This window comes from Leopardus geoffroyi, chromosome C3, assembly GCF_018350155.1.
Source record: "Leopardus geoffroyi isolate Oge1 chromosome C3, O.geoffroyi_Oge1_pat1.0, whole genome shotgun sequence".
Taxonomy (NCBI): Eukaryota; Metazoa; Chordata; class Mammalia; order Carnivora; family Felidae; genus Leopardus; species Leopardus geoffroyi.
The window spans coordinates 90,046,289-90,071,695 of record NC_059338.1 but is presented as its reverse complement, the minus strand read 5'-3'; the positions used below and the strand labels follow the sequence as shown (position 1 = coordinate 90,071,695).

The following is a 25,407-nucleotide window of genomic DNA, read 5'->3' as shown; positions in this document are numbered from 1 at the left end:
GTCCTCATAAGCCTACAAAAACATCCCTTTCAACACCCTCAGATGATTCTCCTGCACGTCACAATTTGAACGTCGCTGCGTTGGCAGCCCCCGGTTCGGACAAGGAAGCGAGAAGAGGGGAGGAAGGGTACCTTCCGCGCTCAGTGGGTGCGCGCTCCCAAGCTCAAAGTCCTTGACGCGGGAAGACAAGCCGGGTTTGGGGGACGGGTAGTGGGCGCACAGTAGCTGAGTCCTGGAGGGGGTGCCACACCTCGCAAAGCGGCCGCAGGGCCTGGCTCAGCAGCCCCACACTAGCCACGGTCCGAGGGGGCTCACGACACCCGGCTGCGGCGCGCACCTGGGGCCGCAGCCAGGTCAGGGGCGGCGCAGGGGAGGCGCAGGGGAGGCGCGCGGGCGGGCTCCTCTAGTGGGGAGGGGGTGGGGAGAGGAGGAGGAGATAAGGTAGGGGGCGTTTGAGACTTAGGCCTGCCTCCCACCTCCCCAACCTCCGCCCCCGCGGCCACCTTCCGCTCTATAATTGGCCGCCCGTTGGCCTTCCTTTCCTCTTATCTGATCCTGGGCGCCTGGCAGGAGGGAAGCGCCGGAGAGGAGGTAGCTCCGGGTTGCCGAGTGGGAGCTGGAGTGGGAGAGGGAGAGGGGGAGAGGGAGTAGGGAAGAGGGAAAGGGAGAGCGAGAGGCTAATTAAAAGGGGCACAAGGCGGGAAGCGAGTGAGAGCAGTGCGCCGCCAAGAACCAACTCTCGGCGGAACTTGGATCCTACCTAGGCATCGAGAGGTCCCCAACCTGGGCTAGAACATTCCCCTGCACAGGTCAGTTCTAATGTTTCTCTGCCCTACTTCGGGTCGGCCTTGAAAAATCTATTCGTGAGGAAGGAAAAGTGGAGAGAGGGGGTGAGCCACCTGCAGACGCAGCGCAATTCCATGGACCTTATCAGAGCGGGCTCCCCGGATGGCCGGGGACCTCTGGGGTGGGATGGGCTGGTGCACCCAGATGCCTCCTAGCGGGGTTCGCTGGGCAGGGAGTTTGGAGGTGCTACGTGCTGCGAATGCAAAGCCAGTGTGATGCCTTGTGTTGTTCCCGGGAACTTTGCCCTGTACGTGGGTGCCTTGAGCGCGCGGCGGCAAGAAGAGGTTTTGGCTTGGAGACACGGGCAATTCCAGCATTTCCAAGTGGAAGCGGCTTAGTCAAGGCTACAGTCTGGTGAGAAAGGGGTTTAGGAATTTGTCTTGGAGGGCTGTATATAAATAGACAGCACGCTCTTTTTATTTAGATTGTATTTGGGGGCTCTTGGAAGAGCAGTCGATAGAGATCATGGGAGACCAAATTTACCCAGCACAGATCAGCGCTGGGGTCAGGCGCTAGACGCAAAGAGGAGCAAAAAGAGCGCATAGATGGAGAACGTTGGCGGTAGCTGCTCTTCTGTGTCTGCGTCAGGAAACCCGGATGCTGCGGGCTTTTTTCTCGCAGGAGGTTGCGGCTTTGACACGCACCGCCAGGCTGTGGTGTCGGAGGGTCTTCTCCGCCCTGGCTTTTCCGCCCCTCATCTCCTCCGGGTTTATCCCTCTGCACCCCTTCCTGCTTGAAGCCTCCGGGTACGCACGCTGCGCCCGGGCAGGGATGCATCCAGGAGAGCTGGGCTTTGGCGTGCTGCGCGCACCGGCAGGGCAGGGTTAGGGAAGGGCCAGGAGGAACCAGCGTGGGGCCACAGGAGTGCCTTCTGTCCTAGGCGAGTCTGGACGCCGCCCGCAAGTCCAGGACTAGAGGCACTCGGACTGTGGTAGTGGGTTCTTGGGTCCTCTGTGTGAAGCACGCCCTGCGGCACACGAGCTCAGGGTTGACTGGGGGTCTCCCTTCCTACGTAGGCCCAGGTTTTGCACTTGTCTTTAGGGAAGATGCCCAAATTGAGCCCGTGTGCAGCTCTCACCGGGGGCCAGGATTTCCCCCCTGAAAACTGCTTCTGGAGCTGCTACTGAAAGCCTCATTCCCTCTGGAAGTTTTGGACTCCCTTCTGGAAGTTTTAGAGAGTCTGCTGGGCAGAGGCTGAAGGGGGAGGAACAGGGAGAGGGAGGAACAGAGAAAGATAATGGGATAAGACTTGGTGGCAAAAATGCAAACAGATGTTCCTGAAACTCTCCTTTAAAGACTTTGGGGCCCCTCACCTAGGAAGGGCTTAGGAGGGCACTTCCTAGTTTCAGCCTGTGACAAAGGGGTTGTATTCAAATCCAGCAAGCAGACTCGTGCTGGGTGCCATTAGGAAAATTGGTGTTCTGTTTCTGATAAGGTGGTCCAGTTGTGCACACAGAGAACTCACTGGTAAATGTAGAATGAGTGAATGAAGGAGTGACTGAATGAAGGGATAACATTTGGACTTTTGCTTATTCCAAAAGAGCAACTTGGATGGATTTGCTCTGAATCTGGCCCTAATGGCTTGGTTACTGTAATAGGCTTCAGGATTTTTTTTTTAAACAGCTTTATTGAGATATTAATTCCTATACTATACAAGTATACAATTCCATGGTTTTTATATTCAGAGAGTATATTCACAGAGTGGTGCAGCCATCCCCACAATCAATTTTAGAACATTTTTATCATACTTATCATATTCCATACTTCTTAGCAGGAACTTCCCATTTCTTCTCAATCTGACCATTCCCCACCCCTCAGCCCCTGGCAACCACTGACCTGTACTTTCTGTTGACATTTCATGTAAATGGAGGCATACGATATGCATGGGGTCCTTGTGACTGGCTTCTTTCACCTGGCAAAATGTTTTCAAGGTTTATCTATGTACAATATACACACTCACTAAACACTGGGCATCTCTCCTTCTGCCTGGAGAGGCTTGTGCCAGGATGGACCTGAGCCTCCACTGCAGCCCTGGCCTCCTGGGGGTCCCTTTGGAAGGACGGGAGCCACACTGGTGAGGCCTCTCAGTAAATCCCCGAGAAGGCTTTCTTGGAACCCATCAGAATTCCTGGAACAATTTTGGGCAGGTCCCAGGCTTCAGGATTGATGGGAGGAGCCCTTTGGCCCTTTTCCTGCTGCTAACGGTCCAGCTGAGGATTTCGGAGAACTCTTGGGGCCTTCCACATGCGCGTCTTGGTTTTCCGGATCAGCCAGGGCTGCCTGAAGAATGGGCTGAGCAAAGTGGTATGACTTAAGGGGCACTAGGTCAAGCCCCAGCCCACACACCAAAAAAAAAAAAAAAATCCTTGGGGTGTGTGCCCTTTGGCTCTTAAATACTTCCTAATGTCACCTAGTAAAGCACAAAAATCTTTTGCCTGTTTTAAGCTGACAGACAATTTTAGCAGTTATGTGACTCCAGAGCCACATTTGCCGTCATTTTTATCCAAACTCAGCCAAATGACTGCCGTTTTCCTGGCCTGTTGTGTGTAACCCAAGATTCCTTTAAAGGACAAAGGCCTTCCTGAATTGCCGCAGGCTGAGGTGGTATTATTTGAGTACCTGAGCTAACAAATTATCTGAGATGAATACAGTTTATATAGAACAAGGTTGTTAAATGAGACACTAGATGGTGCCCCCAAGGTACAGAGGAGACAGCTGGAGTCCAGGGTGGGGAGTGGAGAGCTTAAAGGAAAATGACAAAAACAAACTTCCTCCTTGGCAGTTTTGCCCTTGATAGTGCTGGGTGTTCGGAAAACAATCTCTTCTTGCTTCTTCTATAACTAAATACAAAGTGGCAGGGATCCAGTTACTCTTCTATATACAATAAGCCTTGAGTGGAGACCGACCTGTTCTAGCAGAGGTGGTGAGTGTGTGTGTGTGTGTGTGTGTGTGTGTGTGTGTGTGTGTGTGTGAGAGAGAGAGAGAGAGAGAGAGAGAAGTACTGGCATTTTTTTTTTTGAATACCTATTGAATACCTGCCTTTTTGTCTTCCAGAAACACATTTAAGTCTCTCAAATACTTGCAGAAGTAAATATTATTCTTCTTTTAGAGTTCACATCACTGAGCTCCCAGGATAGAACTACCTTGCCTGGGGTCACAAAACAGACACACGGTTAAGGAAAGTCTGTATAAGATTTGAATGGGAATGTCTGGGTGGCTCAGCTGGTTGAGTGTCAGGCTCTTGATTTTGGCTAGGGTCATATTCCTAAGGTTGTGGGATTGAGCCCTGCATGGGGCTTCATGCTGGGCATGAGTCCTGTTTGAGATATTCTCTCTCTCTCTCTCTCCCTTTCCCTCTCCCCTGTCCCTGGCTTGCTCTCTGTCTCTGTCTCTCTCTCAATCTCTAAAAATTAAAAAAAAAAAAAAAAGATTTGTACCCAGATCCCACTGGATATATTCTCCATCAGCTTCTTTGATGGGGTTGGGGAGGGGTGTGTGAATGACATGGACGATGTCAACTGAGGCCATACAGTCTAGTAGCTGAAACAGGGGATGGAACTTGCTCCTCTGTGCCCCTGTCCATGTTTCTTAACCTCTCTGAGCTTTATTTTCGTCATCTAGAAAACAGGGATAACAATAGCCACACTGGAGGGTCAAGATCTATGATCCAGTACAGAGCCTGAAAGACAAAAATGGCTGCTCTCATCCCTTATTCTCCCTTCTTCCCACTTTCCCCCTTCTCTCTTTCTCTTCTCCATTTTTGAGAGGGTGGTGACTAGAAAGGCCATGGGAATTTCTGAGAGTTGAGGGTCTAAGTCAGGACTTGGAGACTAGACTCCCCATTTCTTCAAGGTGATTTTTTTAATCTATGCTCTTGGCAAACTTAGCCGTCAGTGGGCCTTTGTTGGATCTATCCAGGCAGGTGTCTCTAACTTTCAATTTTTGGGAGCAGCGCTTGGTCTCTTTCTTCCCAGAAATTACCTGGATTGTTTATGAAAATTGATCTAGAGGGAGGCTGGGCTTTGCTGAGTCCATCGATTGTCTTAGGATGTGTCTATAACTAGGGGCACTAAGAGGACACTATTAGACAACCGTCTGTTCCTTCCTGGGTGGCTCTCTGTCTGTTTTTATAGACAAATTGATAATCTACATTGAAATGAATTGATACCTAAAAAGAGTTTACTGCAGGTTTTTGGCTTCCATTCTTCCTCGACTTGCCTGAGCTGCCTCCTGCCATGTACCAAAATTGTGCCAACCATTCAAAATACAATACACGTTGGTAGGTAGAAATGCAAATAGCCAATTACAGTACAGTGTTAGGTGCTTCAGAGTGCAATATAAAGATTACTACCATAGGAACACATGGTAGAGCATGTGACCCACACCTGGGAGATCAGGGAAGCCTTCCTAAAGGATGAGATACCTACACTGAGATGTGCAGCTACCCCTTATACTGCTTATAGTATAGAGTTTAGTTAAAGACAACCCTCCATTTCTTTGACCAAGGAGTTATGTCAGTCCTTAAAAAAAGAAGGAGGTAAAAAGAAAGAGCCAGCTCATGGATCATTCCTGAATCAAGGAGTTGTCACTCTAATTTGTCATGCTTTGGGGATGGCTGTGCCTTCTATCCTGTAGAACTTACAGCACCTAGTTTAAGATTGAGCGGTCTTCTGAGGTCAATTTGCAGTCAAGTCCCTTGCATTTGAGTCATTCACAGGACTGCTGTTAATCTACATAGGGTCTTTCTATGAATTAGAAAAAGGTGGTCTCTCTGGGCATACCCATGCCATTGGAAGAAGAAAATAGTACCCTTTCCTCTGAATAACACAGCTTTGCATTCAACTCGGAAAGCAGAGTGCCAGTTTCAAGCATCGCTCACTCTCGGCCAAGTGCAAATTGTACAGTGCATCAACTGTAACCTATACACATCAGCCCTGATCATTCAGTCATCTATTATTCAATCAATCAACACTTATTCATGACCTATTATGCACTTTGAACCTTTCTTATTATGGGCTAAGCTGCCATCTAGATGTCTTAAAGTATCCAAAACCCAGAAGGTAAAAATAGTTACCAAGGCTCTGTGGTTTGCTGGAGAGTTACGGTGGACAGAGGGGCAGATGCAATCCGTTGGGAGGTCTACAGTGAGGGATCTAAGCCAGTGCTAGGCAAATTATAGTCTGCTGATTGGTGTCTATCCACAAACTGTTACTTCTGCCTGCTGAGATAAAACTGTACCAGGTTGTAAATCAAATATGTCAGTAAGCAAACTGTTAGTTCAGCAGAGATATTTTTTTTCATAGCAAAGCTTTCTTGAAGAAGAAAGCAAACCAATGCATTGATTTACATTTTGGCATAATTTTCTTATCTCATAGTTCATAGACTGAACTATTTTGAGGTTATTTTGAGGACTACCAATCTAGGCAACACTGGCCCATATTTGGCCAGGAAGGTGATCTTGGATCCTTTCTGTCTCTCTCTCTCTCTTTTTTTAATGTTTATTTACTTTTGAGAGAGAGAGGGAGAGAGAGTGAGCAGGGGAGGGGCAGAAAGAGAGGGAGACACAGAATCTGAAGTAGGCTCCAGGCTCCGAGCTGTCAGCACAGAGCCCAACGTGGGGCTTGAAATCATGAACTGTGAGATTATTACCTGAACTGAAGTCAGATGCTTAACCCACTGAGCCACCCAGGCATCCCCTTTTTGTCTTTATACTATGTATGAGTGTGTGTGTGTGTGTGTGTGTGTGTGTGTGTGTGTGTGTGTGTGTATGTATGTGTAGAAGTACTGCCTTTTTTCTTTTTTTGAGTACCTGCCTTTTTGTCTTTCAGAAACACATTCAAGTCTCTCAAATACTTGCAGAAGTAAATATTATTCTTTTAGAGTTCAGATTGCTGAGCTCCCAGGACAGAAACTACCTTGCCTGGGGTCACAAAACCAGCAAGTGACAGACACACTATTAAGAAAAGTCTGTATGAGATTTGAACACAGGCAGTATGTACTGTCTTCCTCTTTCCCTTGTTTTTTTCTGTATTTTTACTACCTTCTCATCTTGTCTTTATAATTTTTTCTCTCCTCCCTGTTTCCTTATTTCTAGCTTACTGCTTCTTTTCCTTCTACTTTGATGTTGTGAATTTGATACAGTTTTTTTTATTTTTTTTTTTTTTGTAATTTAAGAAGCAAAGTGAGAGGAGCCCAAATGTTTAAGTAATGAAAATAGAAAACAATCACAAAATTACAGGAATTTATAAGAATTGAATACTAATTACAATTATTGTATGTCGATAAATTAGAAAACAAGGATGAAATGGATTACTTTTAAGCAAAGTACAAATTAGTAAAACATCCTAGGTTTATAGAAATTATAAATAAGACAACAGGCATAAAAAATTTGAAAAAGTTGTTAAAAAGTAGCCTCCCCCTTGGGGCACCCGGGTGGCTCAGTCTGTTGAGCATCTGACTTCTGCCCAGGTCATGATCTCACAGTTCGTGAGTTCGAGCCCCATGTCGGGCTCTGTGCTGACAGCTCAGAGCCTGGAGCCTGCTTCACATTCTGTGTCTCCCTCTCTCTCTGCCCCATCCCCACTCATGCTCTGTCTCTCTCTCTGTCTTAAAAATAAATAAAACATTAAAAACAATTAAAAGAAAAAAGTAGCCTCCCCCAAATGCCAAACTTCCATGATTTTGTAATTAAATGGTTAAAAAAATGTACAAGAAATCAATAATACCAATACTGTTATAACTGTTCCAAAGGACCATTTACAGAAAGAAAGGAAAAATCAAAATTAAATTTATGAAATCAGAAAAATAATGCTGATATACACACTTGACACAGCATAAAAAGAAAGCTACAAACTAATCTCACTTATTAATATTAGTGTATTTATTCATATGAAAATTTTATTAGCAAATTTTATCAAAGAATAATCTGCCTCTCTATTGTCATTGCAGTTGCTTTTATAGTAAGGCTTGTTATCAGGAATTATGAGTCATCTGACTTTGTTCTCCTTTTCAAAGATGGTTTTGATTGTTCTAAGTCCTTTGCATTTCCCTGCAAATTGTTTGAATCAATTAGTTAATTTCTATAAAAAATGACCTGAAATTTTGATTAAACTTGCTTTGAACATATAGATTAATTTGAAGACATTTTAACAATTGGGTTTTCAATCCATGAACATAGTATACTGGGTTTTTCAATCCCAGCATAGTATACTACTCGATGTATTTAAGCCTTTTTAAATTTCTCTCAGGAATTCAGTTTTGTATTTTTATAGTTTTTACATCAAAGAGTGTAGAGGATACCATGTCTTAATTGATTTTTAAGTATTTTGTGTTTTTTGATGTTATCATATATGGAATTTTAAAAACTATTTTCTTTTCCATTTGTTTGTTGCTATAAGAATATGATTAATTTTCGCCTGTTGATCTGTGTTCTGCAGACTTCCTAAATTTACTTATTAGTTCAAGTAGGTCTTTTTTTTCTTTGATACGTTCTTTAGGGTTTTCTGTGCAAAAAATCATGTTGGTTTTAAATAAAGATACTTTTACTTTTGCCTTCCCATTCTTTCTGCCTTTTCTTTCTTTTTTTTTTTTTTTTCCCACCTTATTGCCCTGGTTAAGACCTCTAGTACAATGTTGAATGAAATGGTAAACATGTTACAATGCTGACATCCATTTCCTTTTTTTTTTGTTTCATTCAGAAGGAAATTTTTTTAATTTCTTTTTTCAATTAATTTATTTTTTATTTTACATCCAAGTTAGTATATAATGCAACAATGATTTCAGGAGTAGATTCCTTAATGCCCTTACCCATTTAGCCCACCCCCCCTCCCACAACCCCTCGAGCAACCCTGTTTGTTCTCTATATTTAAGAGTCTCTTATGTTTTGTCCCCCTCCCTGTTTTTATATTATTTTTGCTTGCCTTCCCTTATGTTCATCTGTTTTGTATCTTAAAGTCCTCATATGAGTGAAGTCATATGATATTTGTCTTTCTCTGACTAATTTCGATTAGCATAATACCCTCTAGTTCCATCCACGTAGCTGCAAATGGCAAGATTTCATTCTTTTTGATTGCTGAGTAATACTCCATTATATATATATATACACATATGTGTATATATATATATATATATATATATACATATGTATATATATATATATATATATATACACACACATACACACACACCACATCTTCTCTTTCCATTCATCCATCGATGGACATTTGGGCTCTTTCCATACTTTGGCTATTGTTGATAGTGCTGCTATAAACATTGGGGTGCATGTGACCCTTCGAAACAACATACCTGTATACCTTGGATAAATACCTAGTAGTGCAATTGCTGGGTCATAGGGTAGTTCTAGTTTTACTTTTTTGAGGAAACTCCCTACTGTTTTCCAGAGTGGCTTCACCAGTTTGCATTCCCATCCATTTCCTATTCTTGATCTTAGGAGAAAAGCATTCAATATTTCTCCATTATATATGATTTTTTTCATAGATGTCCTTTGTCAGATTAATAAAGTTCCCCTCTATTCTTAGTTTGCTAGGTTTCTTTTAAATCATGAATGGGTAGTGAATTTTCTCAAGTGTTTTCTCTGTTTCTATTGAGAGGATATGTATATTTATTTATATATTGTCTAACATGCTGAGTGATATTGATTTTAAAATATTAAATTAGTCATAACATTTCTAGAATATACCCCATTTGTAATGATTTTTATATATATTGGTGAATGGATTTTTGTATCTATGTTCATGAAGGGCATCCTGTAAATTTAAATTTTTTGTAATGACGTCGGTTTTTGATAAAAAGATGCTAGTTCACCTCTGTTTTCTGAAAAGGTTTGTGTGGAATTGATATTTTATCTCCCTTAAATATTTGATAGAATTCACTAGTGAAACCATCTCTAACTTTGCTTAACATATGTATACATATATATACATATATATTCATAAAAAGAAAATATATATATATATTTGAGTATAATTGACACACAATGTTACATTAGTCTCAGATTTACAACAGGTGTGATTCAACAAGTTTATACATTATACATTATATTATGTTATGTTATGTTCACCACAAGTGTAGCCACCATCTGTCCTGATACATTACTATTATAATGTCACTGACATATTCTTTATGCTGTGTCTTTTATTCTCATGACCTATTCATTCCATAACCACAAGCCTGTATATCTCACTCCCCTTCACCCATTTTGCCCAATTCCCATTCCCTTCCCCTCTGGCAACCATTAGGTTGTGAATATTTTTAATAACAAATTTAATCTCTATAATACATATAGGGCTGTTTGGATTTTCTGTTTCTTCATATGTCTGTTTTAGCAAGCTCAGTGTTTCAAAGATTTTTTTCCAATCAAACTAAATTCTTGGACTTACTGGCATAAAGTTATTAATGTTTTTCCTTTTTATCATTTGTTGGTTTGTGAAATATGTGGTGATATAATTTCTTTTATTCCTGGTATTGTTAGTTGTGTTCCCTATCTTTGTTTCTTGATCACTTTTTCTTAAGATCTTTCAAGTTTATTAATATTTCAGAGAAGCAAATTTTGGCTTTGTTAATTTTCACTAATATTAGTTTATGTAGTTCCTTGGTTTGTACTCTTTACTAATCCCTTTCTTCAATTTAATTTGGATTTAATTTGCTCTTCTTTTCCTGGCTTTTTTAGGTAGAACATTAGATCATTGATTTTAAATGTTTTTTCTTTTTTATGTAAATATTTTAACTTAGAGATTTCTCTCTAATCCCTCAACTGCATTCCACAGATGTTCATGTGTTGTCTTTTTATTTTTATTGACTTCCAAATATTTTTAATTTCCATTGTGATTTCTTCTTTGACCTATGGATTAATTAGAAACATGTTCAATCTCTAGATACTTTGAATTTTTAAAGATATTGTAATATTTTTGATTAAAAAAAATTTTTTTAATGTTTATTTACTTTTTTTTTTTTTAATTTTTTTTTCAACGTTTATTTATTTTTTTTGGGACAGAGAGAGACAGAGCATGAACGGGGGAGGGGCAGAGAGAGAGGAAGACAGATTGGGAAACAGGCTCCAGGCTCTGAGCCATCAGCCCAGAGCCTGACGTGGGGCTTGAACTCACGGACCGCGAGATCGTGACCTGGCTGAAGTCGGACGCTTAACCGACTGCGCCACCCAGGCGCCCTGATGTTTATTTACTTTTGAGAGAAAGAGACAGAGACAGAATGTGAGCGGGGGTGGGCAGAGAGCCAGGGAGACACAGAATCCGAAGCAGACTCCAGGCTCTGAGCTGTCAGTACAAAGCCCTATGCAGGGCTCGAACTTGTGAACCACGAAATCATGACCTGAGCTGAAGTTAGACACTTAACCAGCTGAGCCACCCAGGTGCCCCTGATATTGTTGGCTTGTAATTTAATTCTGTTACTGTCAGAAACCATACTCTGTAAACTTTCAAGCTTTTGAAATTTTTTGAATCCCATTTTATTGTCCAGTATATGGCCAGTTTTATAAAACTTTGTGTACACTTAAAAAAAAGAAGTACATTCTGCAGTTGTTGGATGTAATGATCATTACAGATTAATTTGTTGATAGAGTTATTCACATCTGCTTTGTTGTTATTGATACTTTGTCTAGTTTTTCAGTCAGTTTCTGAGAGAAGTGTTAACATCTGTAATTTTGCTTATTATTCCTTTCTTTAGTTTATCATATTTTGCTTCATGTATTTTGAAGCTCTACTATTAAATGCACACACATTTATAATGGCTAAGTTTTCTTGATTATTTGACTCTTTATCATTCTGAAGTGTCCAGGATTTGAAGAGCGTTTTTATGCTGATTTTATTTCTCCTCATTGTGGCACACTCATCTCTGACATGTCCCTTCTCAATTTGCAGTTTCTAGAGTTCCTGAACTCTTTTTGCCCTTTGATACTTTATGCTAATAAGACTATGGCTTTCCACTTGATTTCTGGTCACAATGCCATGCGCAATGGGGAGTTCACTGGGGGCAGGGGTGGGGGGTGGGAAAGGCTAGTCACCAAGCTAATAGCACCAAAGCTAGGTCTTCTTTATTCCTAATTTAGAGTTGTTTTCTACTATGTCATGGTGCTCACAGATAAAAGTAATAATCACTAACTTCCTCTGGGGCTTAAGTCAACCTCATTAGCCAATCCTGGAAGCTTCTTTGGTTATTCTGGATGTGAGGAGGGTGGTATTTTCACTGCAGAGAAGAAATAAAGAATGCTAAACGATGTTAATACACTGGACCAAAGCAATAGATCTAAAAACTATAGACCTGTTTTTAGTCTTTGCTTTTTTATCTGCAAATCTGTATGACCTAGATCATCAGTTGACTATAAAATTGTCTTTTTATAAAGTGAACATTAAAGTATAAACAGTAGAGGGTTGGAGAAAGCATCTTAGAGGTCATTTTGTCCAGTTCCCTTTCCCTTCTATAGTATCTCTTATAAGCTACTGCCTCAGAACTTCTAGTAAAAGAGAAGACCCAGTTCTAAGTTAGAGAATTTTTACATCTAAATCCACATCTCTTTGGGTTGGTTCATCGATTCAACTTCGATTTGCAGAAGTTGCACAAAATAGCTTGTTTTATTTTCTACATGAAATCTCTTCAAGTATTTGAAGACATTCATCATATGCCTCTGATTCTTATTTTTCCTAGGCTTAAAACATGCTTCAACATCCCCATTTTTTTTCACATCCTCATTTCTTTTAAATCTTTGCATGAACTTGTCAACTAGAACTGCTAAGTCTTTTTTTTTAAAGTCTATGAGTTGCTCTTAAGTCAAATTTTTCACATGCTCGTATGGTTGATGATTTTCAATCTATATAGAGCTGTCATGTAGGAAATGATAAAACATGGATAGGAGCATATTTTGAAAAGTTTAAAGCAGTTCACTCATGCGAATAATTGTGTCTCTGTCATTATCTGGGTCTTCGGTTTTTACCTAAGCCTTTTGCCAAGTTAGTCCTACAACCGTAACATGATGGGACAGATAAAGACATCCTGCATTTCCTTCCTCCTTTAGTGTCTACTCCAGTAGCAAAATTTATTGATTCTATCATTCCCTTGTCCTTCATGTTCTTAGAATGTGTTGCTAACTTGGAACTAGTTAGAACTTTCTGAGAGCTACCTTTGTTCTAAATACATTATCTGCATTATCTCAATCACTGTATCAGATAGATGCTAATTTGCACATTTTGTATGAAGAAACCAAGTCAGAGTGGTTACACCAGTTAGCCAAGGACCCCTAACAAATTATTGGCAGAATTGTCTTCCTAACTCCCAGTTTTCTATTTATATTACCACTTTGTGCTAAGTCTTTCTTCTATTTCATACTTACTTTTATTAAGCTTTGCAATGTATTTGCTTGTGATCTTTCTTTTCAATAAAATTGTGAGATCGCTGAGGGCAGGGATTGTATAGTATAAAGTTTTGTATTTTCCTTAGTAGCAAGTAGAGAGCTTTGGTTATATAGTGGGACTCTCAACAAGAGATTGTTGGAATGGGAATCTTAATACTACAAATAACAAACTCTCTCAAGACCAAATGCCAGATAGCTAGCAAAGATTTTGTTGAAGTTCATGGTTTGTTTGGTTGGGTTTTTTTTTGTAAGTCAGCACTGATTGAAGAGAACATTATGCAAGATTGGAAGGTACATGTGTGTGGAAGTCTGTACAAGTGTTTGTGTGTATGTATGTGTGTGTATCAGTGGTTTACAAAAACTTTAGAATAAATATTTTAAGGAATTTTGATAAAACTGGCTATACTCAGGGCCTTTGCTCCTTATTAATCTCAACTATACAAACGAGATTAAATAAAACAGAACACATGAAGTAGAAGGGCAAATTAGCCCTAATTGGGATAATTTTAAATTATGGACCACAAAATTGTGACAGTGTTTTGAGAAAACTTATACTGAACATTATCAACTTTCCCAGAATTGGGTGTATACCTTCTGAACTTAGAACTAAGTACCCATTTTTAATATGATGTTTTTAAACCAACAAAACAAAACGAATGAACAAACAAACAAACAAACAAACAAAAAACCAAGGCAGAGTTATTTGTGTTGGGCAGCATTTGGGGCAAAGTTTCAACAAATTAGGCTTTGACATTTTGGTAAATGTTAAAATGTCTCATGGCACTTTAATAGGAATTGGGATTCTTCTTGCCCCTATTTTACTGTCCAAAAATTTGGAGACTTGGCAGAAAACCTTGGGAAAACTAAAATTCCACTTCTCTCAATATGGTATTACTCATCCTAATTTAAAGTAAACAACAAAAAGGAAGATTTAAAGATAAGCTATGGCATAATTTTTTCCATCTAAATAATACTGTTTGTTTTTAAATTACCAAGAGTAGGGTAGAATAGTTGATTAGTTAATTAATTAATTAAAATTAAATGTTGTGAAATGCAAATTAGCTTCCATTGTGTTGCGTTAATTATTGCTTCAAAACACCTGGACACAGGACTTGTGTTTTGAAGAGAACAGAGAAAGTCTTTTGGCTTATGGTTTGTAAAAGGATCGTTTTCTCCTATGTTAACATCCTATCGTGTGGTATCTAACCAAAAGTCCCCTGATCTTAAAATGTATGCCAGAAACACAAATGTGGCCTATTTCCTTACCTTTCTTCCCCTTGCCTGGTTCTGGTTGAAACCTACAGTTATAATGTTGGGGTACAAAATCTTAGAATATTTTGTTTGAGTTGAGAGGGTGATTCTGCTGGTATGGTTTTTTGGGGGCTGTACAGGACAGCTGTCTGGGTGCCTGGCAGATTTATTGATTTCTTGGTTGTGTTAGGGCTGAAGCCCACTCCCATATCTTTTGAAATACTCTGTATTCGTGCCTTCTGTCTACATAAGTGCCACTCATATCTCTTTGGATAATCCATCTAATCTTATTCTTGCCTTTGTAGAGTGAGGGTTCTATATATGCCCCAAGGTCTTTGCTCCTTTAATTTATCAAAATTTGCTCACTGTTTATTCAATTTCCTTTGTGTTCTGACAAATGGTTGGTTTACTAATCTGTGGTGAATCAACCCATGCTAAAATGCTAAATATATATATAATAAATACATATATTAGTCACTTAATGTGTTGCTTATTCTTTTAGAATAGGCACTTAACGTATTGCCTTTCCATTTGGAATTTTAAGGAGCCTCCAGTATGTGAATATTTCAGTCCAAGGAAATATTCTTTGAAAAAAATTTTTTTAATGTTTATTTTTGAGAGAGAGAGAGAGAGAGACAGAGTGTGAGCAGGGTGGAGCAGAGAGAGAGGGAGACACAGAATCCGAAGCAGGCTCCAGGCTCTGAGCTGTCAGCACAGAGCTCAATGCAGGGCTCGAACCTACGAACCACGAGATCGTGACCTGAACCGAAATTGGACGCTTAACCGACTGAGCCACCCAGGTGCCCCAAAGAAATATTCTTTTGTAATTAGTATTTTGGAACTATGGTAGGATGATAGGAGAAGATATTTTTTGGGTCTCTAGGCACAATTGAGCACATTTTTAAATTTTTATTACAGGATCTTAGCTTGTTTATTTACATGAATATCAAAGCTTACAGATTTCCCTTTTATTGGCAACACAAAAGAGTTGTACACAAGACTATCATTGGGTATTATACAAAAAGTACTTGCCCCCCAATTTGTTTTTGAATGATTGCCTGAGGGAAATACAATTTATTCCTCTGAATATACACTGTATTACTCTGGAATTACACAAGAATCTCAGAGGTGTAAATGCATTAGTCCTATTGCTTTCTCTGTTCATAGACTTTTAGGCTTTACTACATTCACTGAAATAACTCTTCAGTTAAAAAGGAAGTTGAAGCTTATATGATGTGGCCAAAGCATATTCAGAGGAAAATTAATGGCCTCAAATAAAGAATAATATCTCATTAAGATTTGACAAAAAACAAAATCACAAAGAAAAACAAAAAGCAAATAAAACAATAAGAAGAGAAAAGTGAAAAGAAGCAATTCCTGATGATACGCGCAGAAATAAATCAGAAAACAAAACATAGCATTGATGAGTAAACAAAACAAAACAAAACAAAAACTTGTCCTCAAAAAAACCCCCTGCAAAGTGGATATATAGATTCTCTATTCTGGAGGGAGAAGAGAAGTCAGAAACACACCCCTTGAATACTGATAAGGGAGCAAGAACCAAGAAAGATAAGGTTTAAGCTGAGAGATCACACAATTTTGCTAATAAATTGTGTAATTAAATATGTTCTAAATATCACAGTGGACATACTAAAAACATTATTTGCTATTTATCTGAAATTTGCCTCAGATCTTTTGTGAAACAATATTGGAGAATGAATGAATGAATACATGAATGAAAAAATGCCCTAGGTAGAAGAAAACTTTTCAGATGTCTTTTTATCCTTTGAGGAAATTTCTTGGAATTTCTCCTTTGTAGTGGCTTATAAAATAATTACGGTCAACAATTTGTAGACTGCGCTCGTAAATTGACCAGTCACTCTTGCTTCTTCTGTCTTCACACTTCCTCTTTCCCTCCCTCCCTCTTTTCTTCCTTACCTACCTTCTTTTGCCCTTTTTCATTTCTCTTTTTCTTGTAGTTTTTCTTTCATTGATTTCCTCGTGAAAAAGAAAACCTCGGAAGAGTTTTTAGATTTACATGTAGGACAAAAAAATTTATAAGAAAAGGTGAAACGATTATAGATTTTTCAGCCCAGTGAAATAAAGGCAGAACAGTGATTTAGTATTAGCACAAAGTGGTTTTTCAAATTCTCTTTAATTACCAGAAGAAAGGTCCTATATATCTTTACTTTGTAGGCAAATAGAAGGACTTTTGACTTTATGTGAAAAATCCTGGAGGAACACATTCCTGTCAAGGAAATTGTGATTGTCTCATTTATAATGCTCATTTCACATAAACTTTTGGAATTTAACCATTTGGAAAATTCACTGTGCAATTTATGCCTTACGAGGAGTCACAAAGTACTTTCTGAACATCTTTCCCAAATCTTTCAGATCATTCTCTCCATTTACAGCATCTTCTCAAAAGGTTTTCTTTTATCAGTTCATATTTCAGAGTGAAGTATACGGTGCCCGGGAGAATGAATTACTTCCTGACATTACTAATCCATGTTGGGTGGTTGGCCTGTCTTAGAGGACGCATATACATTATTTTCAGGCTTCTCAAAACATTCCTGTGCTCTCTATTTCCAGGATTGCTGCATCTCATGTGAAAAGCAGAGGATAAAATGAAGATTTTTCAATGCGACATGCAATACTGGTTGTTTCCAGCTTTTCTGGCAATTGCTTATTTTAGCACCATTGTCCAGGGTCAAGGTAACGCAAAACTTTAAGATAATCATTAGGGCTGGGACTCTAGCTGCACTGGTTCCGATTATTATTTTTTATTTTACCTACCCTAATAGTGTTTCACTGGTTCTACTGTGTTTCTAGGCAGGGTCATATGTTGGCTTTTACTCAGTTTTACCAACTGTTTGCCTTGTAGAAATGTGCCACACAACTTTGATGACGGTTAAGACCTCACCAGTGACTGAGCATAGTCATTTTGTGGTGGTTTGTTGAATAGCTCGTTCTTCACATGCTTCTGAAAAGGCTGTGCAGATTTAATCGGCAGAAGCCAAATTTGCATGCTACCAAATCAGTTCCATTAATGAGGAGCTATAATGTGTGTATGTAGGTACCTGAGTCATGCCTTGTCTCTTAAATAGAAGGTCTACAAAATATTTCTACCACTTGATACCTGGTCCTTATTTTGTTCCTTTCTTTAAAAATTGAGCACACAATGTAGAGTTTCCTAAGAGTCTGACAGAAACTGCTGATACACCATTTTAAGCATTTCTGGCTGTTTCTAGCTTCGTTTTCATTGAACTTCATTTTTGAAATCTACTGTTTGTATTACTGGGATCTGCACCTCTATTTTTGGTTTCGACTCGTTTTTCTAAAGTATGTTAAGAGTGGGTAAACTACCACTCATGGGCCAAATAACAGAAGACTGCTTGCTTTTGTCATTAACGTTTTATTGGAATGCAGCTATCTGTTTACATATGTCTGTGGCTGCTTCACATTGAGAATTTGAGTAGTTGTGACAGAAACTGTATAGCCCCCAAGGCCTAAAATACTTATTATCTGGCCTTTTGCAGAAGAAGTGTGCTAACCTCCGGAGTGAGTGCGCAACGCGTATAAATGAGCAAAACTAGCTTACTGGGTAAACACGATAATCTTGCAGAAACAGAAATGTTGGTACAGAGATCGTCATTCATCAGCTTAGCAAGGAAATGTAAATGAGATAAAGAAAGTTGTTTTAGGAGTGTTTATGTCTAATGCTTGGAATTTACAGTCGTAGAAAAGTCAAATGTTAAGAACCACCACACCCTGCTTCCTTAAAGTGAGGCGTGCTTGTTTGCAAAGGCATGGAACGTGACCCTTGGCAGGCTCGAACAGTGTTCAAACACTGAGCAAAAGACCGTATTTCTGACTACTTCATGCAACACACAGGGAACAGTTAGACAAATTCTGCTTACCCCGTTTACATTAATGTAAGAACACTTTCCACAGTGGTACTAGAAATCTCAGGTAATCACCATCGAAACTGTGGGATACAAGCACAGGTCCTCAGGAACAAAGAGCAGGCAAATCACAAAGCCCTTCAGAGCCACTATCTTAGTCTAACTTAATTCAGAAATGGTCATTGATGGAGTAACTGATCGCACAGAGACCCTTCTGGGGTGCTTTCAGGGATGCCGTCAGTTAGGCAGATAACTCACAATATAAGTTCTGTGTGTGGGGTGGGGGTGTAGCAAAAGACAAAGCTGGAAAGGTAGATTGGAGCCAAATTGTGGAGGATTTTAAACAGCTCTGTTTTTAGAGACACTGATAGCAATATCGCTGCTACTCATATTTGTGACCTATAGTGGCTTGGGGAATAAGAATTAAGTAGGAGAGACCATTGGAAGATTATACTAATGTGTCTGGGAAATAGAGGTTGAGGGTCTGAGCCAGGTGGGGGAACAGAGAGAAGAGAGTGAATCCAAGAACCATTTCAGAGGTAGAAGAGAGAAGACTTCCTTCCTGATGAGATATGGAGGGAGGTGTAAAAGGGAAATATCAAAGAGGACTGTAAGGCTTTTTGCTCAGTAGACGGGACCTTTAATTTCAACTCACATGTTATTATTGCTTCTGTACCTTTGCGTCATAATTGCTTGTTTACCTATACTTCAGTACTTCTCTTATTGGTGTCTGTATCTCTGATGCAGACCAATGCCTCAGTCATAGTAGACATTTGTTGAAGAGATAAAAGAATAGGGGTGACTGGGTAGCTCATTCGGTTAAGCATCCGACTCTTGATTTCAGCTCAGGTCATGATCTCACGGTTCATGGATTGGCCCCGCGTCAGGTTCTGTGCTGACAGGGCAGAACCTGCTTGGCATTCTCTCTTTCCCTCTCTCTCTACCTCTCTCTGTCTCTCTCTCTCTCTCAATATTAAAAGAAAAAAAAACTTGAAAAAGAATAAATGATGAAGCAAGTTTAATCTGAAGATGATGTCAGTCTCAGACACATATGTGGAGCTTCCACTGTTTGTGGAACATCCAGGACAAGATGTCTGGTGGGTAGTGGGTGGTCTGGAGCTTAGGTGAAAGGGATGAGACAGGGGATATATCTGAACTGTTTTGTGCTTGGAGGTTATCTGATGGGGACCTTTGAGGTCTCAGAGGTGAATTGAAAAGGCATGGTCCAGTGGAGAAACTTTCTAGAAGGAAGATGGTGGGCACCTGCTGGAGGAAATCCCAGTAAGAAAAGACTTCAGATGTCATTGGCTTCTTTGGCTTTTAGGAAAGTATGTGAGATGTTTGAGAAACTGAATCTTATTTCTATCTACCATGACACCATTTATTTATGTGATTGATTTTGAGCAGAGAATAGATAATTGGAGTTGCTTAAAAAAATTTACTTTAAGTTTTATCTATTTGAAAGGGAGAGAGAGTGTAATTATCACTGGAAGTTAAGTGTACGTATAGAAGGACCTCCTTGGGGCTGCAGAAAGAAAAAGCATGGGTCTGGCATTAAAGATCCACAACTTTTTGTTCCATGAGACATTTATTTGTGCACTGGATTTACAATGTTTCTGTCAGTCTTGCTACCCTTGCTCTGGCACAAGTCCCAGTGTCTTCCATACAGAGAAAAAGGAGCTAATTTTGAAGTTTGATACTATGACCTCATGCCTTCTTCTTTCTTAACTAGCATTTTTTCTGTTCACTGTTTTTCCCCGATAGGCAAAAACCTAAAGGAAGTGTGAACTCTGTGTCTACCCAAGATTTTCTTTTAATGATTGAGAGAGTATTTTTGCATATATAGGCAATAGGTGTGGTCTGTTGATGAAAGAAAATGGTGGTATTGCTTTTTGCTAGCAGTTGTAATGGGACTGTAGTCATCTGCATCATTTATAAATTGTTTAAAAAGTTGAACGTGGATGGATATTGTTGTTGCAGTTGCTTTACATTGTATTTCTTTGAGCAGTTCAAAGGAAGCCAGTGCCCTCTGGGTCTGGAGCACCCTCTGTATTTTCTGGGCATGGAATCAGAGCATGGCCATTGTTATCCTAATCACTTTCTCCTGGAGGTTCAGAAGGCTGTGGCTGTTGACTAAAAAAACGTGTCAGGCTATAAACTCAGACCACATTTGAAGAACAGTAGCCTGGCCAGAGAATGCTGTAAAGATTTCTAATCTTTAACCTAGGAATCCTGGGTTGACTTATTTGCCCTCCTTGAGAAGTCCGCACACCTGGGGTACCAACAGAATGGGTTGATCCTCTTGCAACTGCCTAGACCTGAGGCCCTCATCCTATTTACTGTACTTTTCCACTTGACGATTCCCAGGCATGTCAGCTGTCTTTCACCAGGGCGTTCAGGCAGAACTCTGTCATGAGCTTGGCCCATGATGTCTAGCAGCCCACTGGCAAGATTTGGTGGAGACACTTGATATATTGTTTAAAATGGTTTAATTCTTATTTTAAATTTTCTTCCATAAGTAATAAGAGCCTACCTATGAATACATTATTCTCCCCAAGTTCCACACTGAGCAAAATAGTAATAGTTTTTCTGTTCATCCAAATGTTAGGTTCAGCTATCTTCCTCTTGAATTGCAGTGTAGTTGTTCTTATGATAAATCCATATTATCCCATAAACCAGAGAAATGTAAACTCTCCCATTCATGTCAAATTGAGAATGGTAAGCTAATGTTTTTGTTTTGTATGGCTAGCAATCTCTGCTAAGAGGTAGTAAAGGACAACAGGAAGAGAATAATTATTCTTTTTTAAAAATTTTTAATGGTTTTATTTATTTTCAAGAGAGAGACAGCATGAGTGGGGCAGGGGCAGAGAGAGAGGGAGACACAGAATCTGAAACAGGCTCCAGGCTCTGAGCTGTCAGCACAGAGCCCGATGTGGGGCTTGAACTCGTGAACCGTGAGATCATGATCTGAGCTGAAGTTGGACACTTAACCAACTGAGCCACCCAGGCACCCCAGAGAATAACTGTTCTTGATTGTGTCCTTCACTGCTCATTGATTTTGAATGAGTGGATAGTTTGTAGAGAGGTAAATCACTCATTCACCTAGCTCAATAAAGGGTGTCTTCTTAATATGGCTCTTCTGCCAAAGAAACAGAGCATTTTGCTTGGGGTCACAGCTTGTCATTCACCAGTATGTAAACTTGGACACATCTCTAGCTTCTCTTTGGTTCCTTTATATGTAAAGTTGGGATAGCTGTGTATTTTTTTGTGAAAATCCAGTGAGCTTTTGAGATCACCCATTAGTTGAAGTGAGGGCAAGAGGAGCAAACATTTACTGACCACCTATTATAATACATTGTATCCATTATCCTATTGTCTATTGCCATCTAGGTTGTGCAGAAAGTATTGCTGTCACCTTTTCTGAAAATAAGGCTTTGGAAGAAACAATCACTTACTCAAGGTTCTTTATCTAATAAGTGGCAGAACTAGAATCAAATTTGTGTCCAAACTCCATGTCATGCTACATCCCTGTGAAAGAGAATGTTTATTTCCTCCCCCTCTCTGTGTTTTCTCAAGCGAGAAAAGCAGGGCATAAAAATGGGTAGTACGTGCCAACTTTTCTGTTACACATTAGCTTTTCTTTTTTGACAAACTAATTTCGATATTATATCATTAAAATCTTCTTCTTAAAGGATTTCTTTTGAAATTCTGGGACACTGATAGTAGGGTTCCAAAAACATGTTTTGAAGTTTGAATGACATACGTAAAAAGTAATATAGACGTACCCATTGTGTGAACTATCAGAAAAGATTAAATATACTGGGATGAGTCATGACCATGTGCTATGGATCTTGCCAAAAGATACAAATCAGCCAAATTTCAAGAATGGATCAAAGTTTATAAAACATAATTATCTTTTATTGGTCTTTTTTATTTTGGTCCCTTTTAATCTCTTTCTCAGATGTTTTTAAATGAAGATCTTATTACTCTAATATGTCCATGATAGCCTTCTTAAATGACCTTATCATAAAATATATTGGATTACAAAAGTAAAAAACCTGAAGGCATAAAACAGGCCCCAGGAGAGTAGATTATAAAAGCTCACATGTTCCAAGTAGGGACACATACACACACAATGTTTGTAACATAATGAACACATTTTGCAAGATTGCCTTCAGTTTAAAGTCGACCAGATTATTAAATTTTAACCCTAAGTCACAGTTTTTTGTCATAAGGTCAATACTATTTGACAAATGCTTATCTCTTAAGAAACAGATACTCTTGGGTTTGTATCATTGTGCAAACTGATCAATTCATTAATGGGGTTATAGAAAGAGCATATTTTGAGGTTGATGAAGTCATATATTTTGATTTCATTACTTTGACTCTTCAGTTTAACAAATGGAAACTTAAATGTTTCAATACTTAAACAATTTTTTTGTTTTTCTTTTTCAGTGGCTCCACCCACAAGGTTACGATATAATGTATTATCTCAGGACAGTATACAGATTTCATGGAAGGCTCCAAGGGGAAAATTTGGTGGATACAAACTTCTTGTGACTCCAGCTTCAGGTAAAATAGAGCTGTTTGTATTTTGTGGAGTATTAGCAACTTTTTACACATAGATAACTAAAAATGTGAAATACTGAGTGTTGCTTTAAAATCATTTGTAAGAGGATTTTTTGAAAGTTTTCTTTTTAATTTAATATTTGAACTTGAAATCTCACCCTCTAATCAAGGAAATAACATTCCTAATAATGTTCCTAAAGTCTAAAGAGTCACTATTGAGCTCACCATAATTCTCCGCAGGAGAGGTTTCCAGATTAAAATCTTCACCACTTCTGTTTTGACATAGGATGAATATTTTTGGTGTGTTGACACTTAAAAAAAAATCCAGTACATCTGGAAGGCCGATGGTTGTGACCAGCTGAGCAAATTATGATTAATTAACTTGATAGTATATTATTCAGCAATTACACATTAAAATTATAAAAACTAAGTATACATTATAAAAATAAGTGATAAGTTAAAACAGGAAAGACAAAAGTTAAATTTATTGATCATGAAGATAAAGTAGTTATGTACATTTTTATACATTAAATTTTGGTTGACTTTTTTCTTCTATTTTATGTTTTTACTGTACACATCTGATCAACTAAAATAATACAGAGTATGTGGAGGAATCTCCACTGCCACATGGTGGTCATGGAGACAAAGAAGGGATCAAGAAAACAGACTGCTTGCTTTTAGAACTTGGTTCTGTGGGGGCGTAAGATGTCATGTGGGCAAGTTATTTAGTCTCTCAGTTCCTCAGTTTCTTCTTACACAAGATGCACAAACAGCACTAGTACCCACCTCATGGAGTTGTTGTAAGGCTTGGAACTCAAAATGTGCTCTGGGAATCAGCAGCAGAAGCATCAGTTGAGAGCAAATGCAGACTATTGGTCCCCACCCCCCACTTACTGAACTGGCATCTAATTTTTACCAAGACTCACAGAGGATTCCTATGCGTATTAAATTTGGGAAGCACTTGTTGTAAGGACTAAATTAATTTATAAATGCCAAGCACTTAAAAGAGTGACTGCCAAATAGTAGGAGCTCAATCATATTCACCCATGATTGATTTAAAGATGATCTTGAGTACGTCTCTCAGGCCTCAGTTCCTTTCCTAGGATACATTTTCACAAAGTACATAACAAATATTTCATATAACACATCTGTATAATATATATTTACATAAGTATAATTTTTTCCTCTTTACTGGTGATAAAGAGATTTATAAGAGGGGCGCCTGGGTGGCGCAGTCGGTTAAGCGTCCGACTTCAGCCAGGTCACGATCTCGTGGTCTGTGTTTGAGCCCCGCGTCGGGCTCTGGGCTGATGGCTCAGAGCCTGGAGCCTGTTTCTGATTCTGTGTCTCCCTCTCTCTCTGCCCCTCCCCCATTCATGCTCTGTCTCTCTCTGTCCCAAAAATAAATAAACGTTGAAAAAAAAAATTAAAAAAAAAAAAAAGATTTATAAGAACCTGGACTCCTTGCTGTTAGACACCTTTCTGCAACTCATTTAATGAGGTCAACAGATGCTCTGTTGTTCATAGTTGTGGACATTTTACCCAGTGGTGGATTTAAAACAAGCAGATGAAACACCTGGTTTCTTGCTCGGCCATTACTAAAAAGGAACCTTCTTCTATTAACAAATATTACCCATAGGCTCCTTAGAATGATTCTTGGTTCAGTGTTACCGATGCCAACTTTTCCCATGGTGGCCCACAGAAGTGACTCACTTGCAGAAAACGGTATTTCATTCTCAAGCCTGGTTCAGAATTTTCATTTTGAAGCATGGCCCACTTTTGAAATAACTTTGACTTCTGAAAATGCAGTTTACATTCTAAAATAAGTCATCATGGGAAATTCAAGTTAAAGAGATTCTTAAACATCATGACTTTAAAGGTCATAAAATACAAGTTTCCAATTTGCGGTACCTCTGAGAATTCCCCATATTGGCTCTTGAAAGGTTATTCTTTTTTTTTTTGTTCCTTCAGGTTATCAGTGTTTTAACTACCTGATTAAGTGATGATAATACTAAACTATTGAGTACCTCACGTAGGTGTCATAAAGGAATCAGGGAGTCTTGGAAGTGACTTGTGTAGCTTTGGAACCAAAGCTCAGCCAGATCTTTCAATCCCCTCCACCACAGCATACCCACAAAGCAGACCTCTAGCTCTTGCTTAAACACCTCCAGAGACAAACTAAAAATTGAGAATGAAAGCAAATGATTTCTTCATGAATACTCGTTACATTTTTTCCAGTGACCCCATGTCCTTGCTGCCGTGACCCAAGCCAATAACACAGTGTCGACACTCTGGTATCTCCTTGATAAAACATAAATAGAGTAAATAAAGAGAGTAATAAACGTGTCTAGACACAAAATGTAGACATTTGAACACTGCAGGAGATGTTCCAAGTATTGTTTATATCAGTCTTTCCCAAAGCATGGTCCATGGTAATCTGAAAGATGCTACAGC

General features: G+C 39.3%; 1 protein-coding gene across 5 annotated transcripts in view; it reads left to right on the top strand.

Moving 5' to 3' along the window:
* Positions 1-483: 483 nt before the first annotated feature.
* Positions 484-25,407, top strand: part of COL14A1 (collagen type XIV alpha 1 chain) — a 213,351-nt gene continuing 188,427 nt past the window's right edge. The window contains exons 1-3 of one of the 5 annotated variants that reach the window (XM_045453805.1): positions 484-591; positions 17,072-17,194; positions 22,840-22,956. In XM_045453805.1, the coding sequence (XP_045309761.1) occupies positions 17,107-17,194; positions 22,840-22,956 (205 nt within the window). In that variant the 5' untranslated portion in view covers positions 484-591; positions 17,072-17,106. Of the gene's footprint in view, positions 810-1,088; positions 1,201-17,071; positions 17,195-22,839; positions 22,957-25,407 lie in introns of those variants that run through there. The other 4 variants (XM_045453809.1, XM_045453810.1, XM_045453808.1 and 1 more) reach the window with 4 other exon arrangements.